The 11,495-nt window shown below is 36.8% G+C and overlaps 1 protein-coding gene across 1 annotated transcript; it reads left to right on the forward strand.

Moving 5' to 3' along the window:
* The first annotated feature begins 6,724 nt into the window (after nt 1–6,724).
* On the forward strand, nt 6,725–11,009 carry LOC149142946 (alpha-bisabolene synthase-like). The gene is made up of 12 exons (XM_089447616.1): nt 6,725–6,868; nt 7,013–7,328; nt 7,732–7,918; nt 8,025–8,239; nt 8,373–8,493; nt 8,585–8,697; nt 8,817–9,046; nt 9,160–9,272; nt 9,384–9,482; nt 9,597–9,812; nt 9,979–10,117; nt 10,295–11,009. Exons 1-12 carry the CDS (start codon nt 6,725–6,727, stop codon nt 10,850–10,852), a joined length of 2,451 nt encoding a protein of 816 aa, XP_089303742.1. The 3' UTR covers nt 10,853–11,009.
* Nucleotides 11,010–11,495: the final 486 nt, after the last annotated feature.

Consider the following 11,495-nt stretch of genomic DNA (forward strand, 5'->3'; position numbering starts at 1 on the left):
CCTGGACTGGATGGGTGGACCATCGAATTCTTTATTGAATTTTTTGACATCTTGGGGGATGATCTTCTCAGAATCATGGAAGACAGTAGGAGGAATGGTAGCATACATGCAGCCATCAAATCCACTTTCATTGCCCTTATTCCGAAATTTGATTCTCCTACCTCCTTTAATGGCTTTAGACCCATCTCTCTCTGTAATGTTCTATACAATATTATCGCCAAAATCATAGCAAATCACCTGAAGCCTATATTGTCTTGTCATATATCCCCCGAACAATTTGCTTTTCTCCAGCATCGACAGATACATGAAGCGATTGCCACTGCACAAGAACTCCTACATACTCTGAAGACTAAGAAACAGAAGGGCATGATTCTCAAGGTGGACCTTTCTAAGGCATTTGACAAAGCAAATTGGCTCTATATCAGATTAGTTCTTACTCACCTTGGCTTCCCTTATGCCTACATTAAATGGATTATGACCTGTATCAAGGATGTATCCTATAGTGTCCTCCTGAATGGTGAAGCTACCCCTTTCTTCCTATCAGAAAGGGGGCTCAGACATGGTTGCCCCCTCTCCCCGCTACTCTTCCTCCTTATTATGGAAGGTCTGAGCAGATCCATCTCTGCTGCGAAGGACAGACATCAGCTTACTGGCATCAAGATTTCGGATAATTTCTTTCTGACTCATCTTATGTTTGTTGATGATGTTCTAATCTTCTTAAACGGAAGCATCAGAGATTCTTCAATTATGCACAATATCTTCAAGCTCTTCCAACAGGCTACGGGGATAATGATTAACAAAGGTAAATCCACCATCACCATTATCGGTTGTTCTCATCATGAGTCTATATATACTACCCAGTGTTTTCCTTTCTTTGCACTTAACTTGGATGACGGGCTTAAATATCTGGGCTTCCGATTAAAGCCTCTCAGATATAGGATAGCAGACTGGACGTGGCTTATCGCAAAAGTGGAGAAACTATTACAAATCTAGTACCACAAATATCTTTCCAGGGCTGACAGATTAACCCTCATCAAGGCAGTTATTGAGGCCACTCCAATTTTCTGGATGACACTTGCATGGATACCAAAAGGCATATTAAATAGACTACAAAACATTTGTTGCAGATTCTTATGGAAGGGAAATCAACCTGGGAAAACTTTTGCTTGGGTCAAATGGGATCACATCGCTATACCTAAACGATGGGGAGGATGGGGCATAAAAAGGCTTGAGCTATTCTTGAAAGCCTTGGCAGCTAAGCTGGGCTGGCAGCTTATCAGCTCAAACAGTCTCTGGACCCGGGTAGCACTAGCGAAATATATATGGCCTACAAATTTGATGATTGGATCAGACAAACTCGGCCCCCAGCTAGCAATATCTCCAACATATGGAAGGCAATGATGAACGTGCTCCCCCTGCTATGACTTGGAATTACCTGGAGAATAAAGGAAGGCAACGCTGTCCGCATTGGAACGGACCCATGGGTAGGATGGGGGAACGCTCACAGATTACCTGCCGACTTAATCAGCTACCTAAATGATAGAGGCATCATATACATCAAGCACATTGGCGACCACATCAACTCCACTGTCCTTCAACAAGCTTGGAAATCAGCTTATGATTTGGACATACTTGAGCATTGGAGACAAGACTGGCAGCTATATATTGAAGCCCTCACATAGGCCCATATTCGCTTAATAGAGGAACCCGACGAAATCATTTGGGCCCTTGCCAAGATAGGTCTTTACTCCCCAAAAGAGGGATACATCAGCCTCATGGATCCCAATAAACCTCAATCTATTGACCCAAATTGGAAATCCTTCTAGAAACTCAAGGGCGCCCCTCACACCCGCCTGTTAATGTGGAACATACTCTTAGACAAGATCCCTACGGGTGCCAATATGATGAAGAGATCCTTTCATGGCTCCTTATGTTGCCATCTGTGTCGTATGGCTAATGAGAACACCGAACATCTCTTCCTGAATTGCACTTCATCTAAAGAGTTATGGAACAGTATATCTGCTCACTACCCTTCCTTACTCCCCTGGCAAGGCAACAATATCCAAGATGCTTGGAACTCATGGTGCCTTGCCCAAAAAGGCAAAGCTAGGAACATGCCTCTCCTTGTCAGCTGGGCAATCTGGATAGCTAGGAATCAGCCCATCTTCAATCTCAGAGAACCACACTGGCCATCTATCACTCAGCACATAATCTTAGATTATGATCACCTTCCAGAAGAGGACCCTATAGCCCCTTAACGCACCATCACCCTAGAGATCATTGATAAATCTAAACCTTTGGCATATTTTGATGGTTCAGCCCAGGAAGCAGGCTGTGGAGGGGGACTTATCCTACACCTGAATGATAAACACTGTTTCAAAATCCAAATAAACTTGGGGATGGGCACGAACAATTTTTCCGAACTCTGCTCTGCAAAACACCTCATATACTTTGCATTATCTCATCATTGTACATATCTGCAGTTATTTGGTGATTCAAAAATCGTATGTAATTGGCTCAATAATGCATCTCATTGCAATGCATATTCTCTCAGACATATCCTGGAGGAAGCTCACAGATTGATAAACATATTTGACTCTTTTTTCTGTCGACATATCTACAGGGAACAAAACACGGAGGCTGACCAACTTTCAAAAGAGGCAACGTATCTTCAGGACAATGTCTGGTTGATACAGGAGGAGATTGATGGTACTCGCCATCAATATTACCACAGATCGTTTATAGAACAGGGACAAATTGGGCTTTAAGCCCATGTTTATTGTAGTGCTCATTGTAAAAACATGTTTTATTTTCTTATATCTATCAGTCGGCTGTAGAAACAGTTCTTGTATAGACATACATAGTACTCTCTCTGTATAGAGAAGATATATATATTTTTGCATCTTTTTCCCTCTAGCTGTTGAGGGCAGTTTTGATACAACTCTGATTCCAGACTCCCTGCGAGGAGATTCACCACTCAGCAGTTCAAGTTTTTGTAAACAGACTTATATGTCTCCTGATAAGGCAAGTAATGCCTCCATATGCATATGCCTCGGCATCTACAAAATGTAATTTCTTAAGTTAATAGAAATTACGACTTTTTCCAAGGGAAAAAAAAATATACATAACAATTTAAACAAAAAATGATTTATGTAACATTAGTGAGGGCACACTCACCTTTAATACTCCATAATTGTAATATAAAAAATATTATAAAATAATATTAAATAAAAAAAGTAAGTACAAAAATAAAAATATTTTTTAAAGAATAGGTGGTACACTATAATAATTATAGTACATGTCATTATAGTAGAGTTTGATATAATAAGGGTTGTACAGATTGTACACGTCATTTTTACATATTTTTCTTAAATTTATAATTTTTAAAATAATTTTCTTGTACGAAATTTCAAAAATAAAGCCCATAAAAATGGTCTATTAAATAATTTAGACCAATCAAAAATAGAAATTTTGGATTTAAAAAATTCTAAAAAGAGTTTTAATTTTGGGAAAAATCAATTTAATATAATATTTTTTTAGAAACTATATAAAACTTTCCAAAAAAATTATAAAACAAAAAGTCAATGCATTTTTTATTGTAAAGTGATTACAATAAAACCTGGTATAATAATTTTTTCTTGATTCACTACCCATGCTATGCCATTTTTGAAATTCATAAATGATGTTTCCAAGGCTCATTCATCATAAACACCATTGTTTAGAGATCTAAAAGACAAGCTAAGAACCATGCTCAATGTGTTTATTTGCTGCAACTATAAAAGTCAAGTGTCTTAATTTGACATGCTACAAACTCTTTGTTTAATTAGCTTGACCAACAAAAGCATGGAACAAGGGGGTTTACTAGGGAAGCAATACCATACCACGTGCATTCATATTGGGGGATATATATTGAGAAAAAATGGACATAATATATTGGGGCATACAGAGGGGATAAAAGGTTTTTATATTGGCAAGTAGAAAAAAATGAACTCAAAATTAATGAAAAAAATATAAAAGGAGATAAAAATGATAAGGAAAAAATAGATACCTACAATATCTAGTGAATGTAGGGTTTTTGTTAATTAGGAAGGTGTTTTGGGTTCATATACGTAGGAGGTTAAATAATGTCACTTCTAAATATATTTTCCAATATGTAGTCAAATTAAGAGTATTGTTTAGTAATTGAATTTGATAAAATTAGAAAACATATACAGCTTATCATAAACATCAACATATCTAGTAAGCATGCCATTGAATGTTTTCATAAAATATTTTATTACAAAATGGATGGAATAAATTTCTATAATATTAGGTTATATAGTGGAGAATGAGAAAATTTGTACTTAGAATTAGTAAATGATAAACATATTTTATCATACCAATTTCAACATAAATGCCACTAGGATTACAGATAGAATACATTATTACCCCTTAATATAGATCTTTTTTTTTGAATTTAATCATAAATTTTGTCTATATTTAAGATATTAAACAATGAAGATCATAGAAATAAGTTTCGTAAGATCATGCATTTTTATCTGGCCAAGGTCCGTGTGAGCACACTACCCATGATTTATCGAGAGATCATTTTGAAAAATCCAACCACCTTAGAAAATGTTGCATTAATCTCTACTAAAAAATTCCTATATTTGAATATTTGTAAATAGATAAATTTTCAACCTATGGTGTCATGGGGGGGGTGTGGGTGTGTTCCATAACTATAACTAGTTGTTGAGTGTCAAATGAAATGGAAAATTTCCCCACCCAAATCCTAGTTTTAATTTTATCATGAGTTGCAACTCACTTCCAAAATTCATTTAGGAACAATTTGTGATTTTTTTATAGTGGTATAAAAACCAAACAAAGTTGTAGAAATGAGTTTCATAGGCTCAAGAATTTGTGTTTGTCCAAGGGCCATGTGAGCACGCTATGCAAAATCACTCGAGTAAAGATTTTTCAAAATCCAAGCCCTTATGGAAATTTTGTATTGATCTTTAATGAGAAAAATCATAGTTTTGAATATCCTCAAATAAATCATTTTTTTACCTATGAAGTTACAGGGGGTAGGGAGTGTCACTAGTTATAACCCATGCTAGAAGTGAAACAAAAATGATAGTTTCCCAATTTGAGAATCAATTTGAATTTTAGAGTTACTTGCAACTTGCTTCTAAGATCCTTCGAGGGAGATATAGTGAATTTTTTCTAGGGGTATAAAAACCAAACCAATTAGCAGAAATGAGTTTTGCACGATCAAACATTCATTTTTAGCTAGGGGTAAGAAGATCACACTGTCCATGATTTCTTCACCAATAATTTTACATAATCCAACCCCTTGTGCAAATTTTACGTCGATCTTTAGTTAAAAAACCCTAACTCTGAATATCCTCAAATAAATCAATTTTTGACCTATAGAGTCATGGGAGATTGTCCCTAGCTATAACTATATGTTAGGAGTCTAACAAAACTAAAAATTTCTCCATTTGAGTACCATTTTGAATTTTACCATAAGTTGCAACTTGCTTCCAAGAGACATTTAGGGATATAGGATTTTTTTCGCAGGTATGAAAACCAAATTGAACCAAAAAAATGAGTTTTCTAAGCTCAAGCATTTTTGTTTGGCTAATTCCCATGTGAGCACATTACGCATAATCACTCGAGTGAGCATTTTTCAAAATCCAACTCGTTCAAATCCTACATTTATCTTTATTAAACAAAACCCTCTATCTAAAGATCCTCTAATAAATCAATTTTTGATCTATAAAGGCTTAGGAGGACGTGTCCATAGTTGTAACCTAGTGCCAAGGGTCCAACAAAATGGAAAATTTTCCCATTTGATTCCCATTTTGAATTTTGCGATGAATTTCAACTTGCTTTGAATACCCATATAAAAACATATTGTAAATTTTGTCATGGGATATAAAAACAAACCAAATAATGAGTTTCATAAACTCTAGCATTTCCATTTGGGCAAGGCATATCCAAGCACACAATCCACGATCAACTTGCTTTGAATACCCATATAGGAACATATTGTAAATAATTACGTCGGGCCCCTCGACTTTGATTTAAAAATACCCAAAGAAATGTTTCAATCTCGCGCGCAGAAAATAATTCACAAATGGCCAAACTCGACTTTGATTTAATAATACCAGTGACGTCAGCAGTGACGTGTCAGTTACGTAATTTAAGCTTACTTTTAGTTAATCATGGTCACCAATTAATATTCGTATAAACTCTCCCCTTCGGAATTTAGCGAAGCAGTGACAGTTATTTTACATTATGATGACAACTTAGCCCCACCGCCTCCAGCTGTAGGGAACCCATTACCGCTGAAAAAGAAGATGCGTTCATTATAATGAATCTTCATCGTTTAACGGCGGGATAGTTGGAGACGCACGCGCATCGATGAGGAAGAGGAAATTGGGAAGGAAGTCGGAAATTAGTAATATCTCCATCCACTCACCTGCATTAGGGATAGCATTGGGAACGTTCCAAACTACTTTACCTACGCGGTGAATATTAATTATTTCTCTAATGCTGGCCAGCATGGCACCCCTCTGTCCATTGATGTCACCATGATTCTATTTCTCAAATCTGGAAGCGTTGGCCCTCTATATATAGATAGTACTAAAGTTGTATCGAGAAGCCAAGCCAATCAATCAAAAATTTGTTTGCCATTACAACTCTGCATTTAATTAGTCTTAGCCACTTCGAAGAATTTCAAATGGCTAGCGTTTCTGTTAAAGCGGGAGCAGCTTCTACTGTGTCTTGTGGATTGGCCAGCAACAACTTGATCCGAAGGACCGCCAATCCTCATCCCAATGTCTGGGGTTATGACTTCGTACATTCTCTTAAATCGCCTTACAATGTCAGTAAATTCTTCCTCTCATTCAATTCACTGCACAATTTTTCTATGACCATTTTATCGCATTTCATTTCTCATCAAATGAATTATACATATATTGTAACGCTGATCATGACCAGTGATTATTGGATTGTGTCATTTGAACAGGATTCTAGTTACAGAGAACGTGCGGAGACACTTATTAGCGAGCTTAAGGTGATGCTTAGTCCTGCGATTGGAGGTGGAGAATCAATGATTACTCCATCTGCTTATGACACAGCATGGGTAGCCAGGGTGCCTTCCATTGATGGCTCTGCTTGCCCTCAATTTCCCCACACAGTTGAATGGATTTTGAAAAATCAATTAAAAGATGGTTCATGGGGGACTGAGTCGCACTTTCTATTATCCGACCGCCTGCTTGCCACTCTTTCATGTGTGCTTGCACTCCATAAATGGAAAGTTGCGGATGTGCAAGTAGAGCAGGGTAAGAATTAATAGAATTAATGAGCAACTTGTAGGATTTCAGATCATCATCATCATAAGTGTTTTTAATTAATCTATTCACATAATCATGAAAGCATCATCATAAGTGTTTTTAATTAATCTATTCACATAATCATGAAAGCAAGTTTTATCACTGATTTTTATTTTTAAGGTTTTAGGGTTTGGAATCGATTTACGGTAATCTTATCTCTATACAAATCTCTAAAACTCAGTGTAAAAAAATATAAACAATATAAAAACAATTCCCACCACCCACCAACTTCCATTTCATACTTCAAATCCATTTACAATATCCGCACACTTATACTATTATAGAACTTGCAACAACCTGATGATGTAATTTCCATTAATCTAGACCCTGACGTGCATGGTAATGTATGCAGGTATTGAATTCATAAAGAGAAATATGCAAGTAATAAAGGACGAAGGAGATCAAGACAGCTTGGTCACAGATTTTGAGATCATTTTTCCTTCTTTGTTGAGAGAAGCTCAATTTCTCCACCTCGCACTTCCTTACGACCTGCCTTATATACGTCTGCTGCAAACGAAACGGCAGAAGAGATTAGCCAAGTCAGAGTTCCTCCTCCTAATTCATGTATTGTTTATTTAACACAAAAACTGTACCATATTTCTTGCCATGCATATTCTAATAAATGGGTGTTAATTTGGTTCGCAGTCTCTCGAGGGACGAAATTCATGGCGGAACATTGTTGTCATCTTTGGAGGGCATACAAGATATGGTCGACTGGGAAACAATAGTTGATGTTCAAAGCCATGATGGGTCTTTCTCAGGCTCACCTGCTTCTACTGCCTGCGTATTCATGCATACTGGAGACATGAAATGCCTTGAGTTCTTGAACAGCGTGCTCACTAAGTTTGGCAGTAGTTCTGGTAAGTATTACCTGAGCCTGTCACCACCATTTTCCGTTTACTTCTTCATTTTAAAATATTGATTTATTACCCCTTCCTTTTTCCGTTTAATTTTCACATTTTAATATATTGATTTTATCCCTCCACACTCCAGTTCCATGCCTGTATCCAATAGATCTGATGGAACGCCTCCTGATCGTGGATAATGTTGAACGCCTTGGAATCGACAGACATTTTGAAAAGGAAATCAAGGAATCTCTGGATTATGTTTACAGGTATCAATAGAAAATTATATTTTACTAGCGTAAGGATCCATATTTCCTCTGAAAATCCTTGTGTAAAATTGGCAAAATCTATCTCTTACAGACATTGGAATGATCGAGGAATTGGGTGGGGAAGCGTGAACCCCATAGCAGATCTTGAGAGCACCGCTTTGGGATTTCGGCTGTTTCGGCTGCATCGATACAATGTATCTCCAGGTAGGTATCAATTTTAGTTAATTTTCTATCTATAATAGCAAAAAGTATGCCCTGGATTTTCAGAGACATATTCATCAACTGTTCCATGCTCTAACATTTGAACATCGTTTTATTAACAGTCGTTTTCGAGAACTTCAAAGATGTCGATGGGCAATTCCTTTGCTCGATCGGTCACTTCAACAAAGATGTAGCAAGCATGTTGAGCCTTTATAGAGCTTCCCAGCTGGTATTTCCAGGAGAAAACATTTTGGATGAAGCTAAAAGCTTCACTATTCAATATTTGAGAGAAGCTCTTGAGAAAAGCGAGACTCTCAGCGCATGGAACCACAGGGAAAACCTAAGCGAAGAGGTAACTGCACACAACATACATATACTTGTCGCTTGTTTGCTTGATACAAAGGATTGGGTGAATTCCTCATCATTATGAGATTTAATATTTTTTTTTTCCTTTGCCACTGCCAGATTAAATACGCGCTGAAGACTTCATGGCATGCCAGTGTCCCCAGAGTGGAAGCAAAGAGATACTGTCAAGCGTATCGTCCAGATTATGCACTCTTAGGAAAAAGCGTTTACAAGTAATTTTGTGCATTATATAATAATTGCATAACCTGCACTTTCGTTTCTTCCTCGTAAATATAACACTATATATTATGGGACTGAGAGGGTCCTGCATATTCTAATTTCAGGCTGCCCTACGTGAACAATGAAAAGATTTTGGAGTTGGCAAAGTTGGACTTCAACATTGTCCAGTCCATCCACCAAGAAGAGATGAAGAATGTCACCAGGTAACTAATAGTTCTAATAAAGAAAATTATAACCGTTTCACCTACAAAATTAAAACCATCTCGATCATTAGATGTCCTGATCGTGCCTGATTCTGCATGCACATGACATCACAGCTGGTTTAGAGATTCGGGGTTGCCTCTCTTCACCTTTGCTCGGGAGAGGCCTCTAGAATTCTACTTCTTAATAGCGGCGGGTACGTATGAGCCCCAGTATGCCAAATGCAGATTCCTCTTTACCAAAGTTGCTTGTTTGCAGACTGTTCTGGACGATATGTACGACACATATGGAACCCTTGATGAATTGAAGCTATTCACTGAGGCTGTCAGAAGGTAGGGACAGGTCATCACGATTGGATTGCATTGCATTGCAGACCACTTTGTTTCTATTACATGATGCTGCAGCTAATCAAACACAAGGTTATACAAATTAAGGGATAAGTTCAACATCCTAGATGATTATGATGATAATTAAGTTATGTTGGCTCAACATTTTCAGGTGGGACCTTTCTTATACAGAAAACCTTCCAAACTATATGAAACTATGTTACAAAATCTATTATGACATAGTTCATGAAGTTGCTTGGGAGGCAGAGAAGGAACAGGGGCGTGAATTGGTTAGCTTTTTCAGAAAAGGAGTAAGTAAAATTGAATTGTTTCGTTATAAGTAAAATTGAATTGTTTCGTTATTACATGCATACAAGGCTTTTAAGAAGAAAGGATTTTTAAGACGAAAGGATCTCGGTATTAATTGATTAACATGGGGTTTGATACTGATTTTTATGTTAATATCTGGATAAATTGATATTGGACAGTGGGAGGATTATCTTCTGGGTTATTACGAAGAAGCTGAGTGGTTAGCTGCTGAGTATGTGCCTAGCTTGGACGAGTACATCAAGAATGGGATCACTTCGATCGGTCAACGTATACTTCTGCTGAGTGGAGTGTTGATAATGGACGGGCAACTGCTGTCGCAAGAGGCGTTGGAGAAAGTGGATTATCCAGGGAGACGTGTTCTTACAGAGCTGAATAACCTCATTTCTCGCCTGGCGGATGACACAAAGACATATAAAGCCGAGAAGGCTCGTGGAGAATTGGCTTCCAGCATTGAATGTTACATGAAAGATCACCCTGGATGTAAAGAAGAGGAGGCTCTGAATCACATCTATGGCATTCTCGAGGCGGCAGTGAAGGAGCTGACGAGGGAGTTTCTGAAGGCCGACGATCATGTGCCATTGGCGTGCAAGAAGATGATTTTTGATGAGACGAGGGTGACGATGGTGATATTCAAGGACGGAGATGGGTTCGGCATTTCCAAATGGGAGGTGAAGGATCACATCAAAGAGTGTCTTATCGAACCGCTCCCACTCTAACGGTCTGATATGACAATGACCGATTCGATGTAGAGGCTGTGGAGAGAAAACAAATAATTCCGTGTTGTATCGTGGAATTTCCCGTTCTTTCTCTTTCTAAAGCCATCGTTACCTTTCCATATATATCCGAAAGCCATTGTTAGCCTTCCACATAAACCTTCCCGTATGAAATATTATGCTAATGATTAATTTGTTTTGTATGCTGGGCGATGTGAATCAATTACAAAATAGGAAAGAATAATAAATCAATCATGCTCATTATCAGTAGAATTACATAAATATTAAATAAATGTGGTTAATAAATGATTATAAATATATAATAATTATATTTATAAATACACATTAATACTTATATAAATCTATATAACCTTCTATATATAATATTTTATATTTATATATATGAAACGTACATTATTGTATATAGTAGTATATTAATGTATTTAAATATGAATTAATATATTAATGCATTTAAATGTATATTGTATATTAATGTATGTATATTATTGTTATACACACTAATGTATATTAATTAAAGTACATTGATATATAGTAATGTATATTAACATACATTAAAAATATTAATGTGGTTGATATAGCTAAGGGCCTTATTTGTATATACTAATGAAAAATTTATAACAATAAA

This window comes from Pinus tabuliformis, chromosome X, assembly GCF_031772625.1.
Source record: "Pinus tabuliformis cultivar Carrire ecotype Pingquan chromosome X, CPIR1, whole genome shotgun sequence".
NCBI classification, from domain to species: Eukaryota; Viridiplantae; Streptophyta; class Pinopsida; order Pinales; family Pinaceae; genus Pinus; species Pinus tabuliformis.

Bases quoted from the DNA above. Each gene is read 5' to 3' on its own strand.
- LOC149142946 (XM_089447616.1), top strand. From the start codon at position 6,725: ATGGCTAGCGTTTCTGTTAAAGCGGGAGCAGCTTCTACTGTGTCTTGT. The intron at 7,329-7,731 runs GTAAGAATTAAT...TAATGTATGCAG, and splicing joins GGATGTGCAAGTAGAGCAGG to GTATTGAATTCATAAAGAGA. The intron at 9,047-9,159 runs GTAACTGCACAC...TGCCACTGCCAG, and splicing joins GGGAAAACCTAAGCGAAGAG to ATTAAATACGCGCTGAAGAC.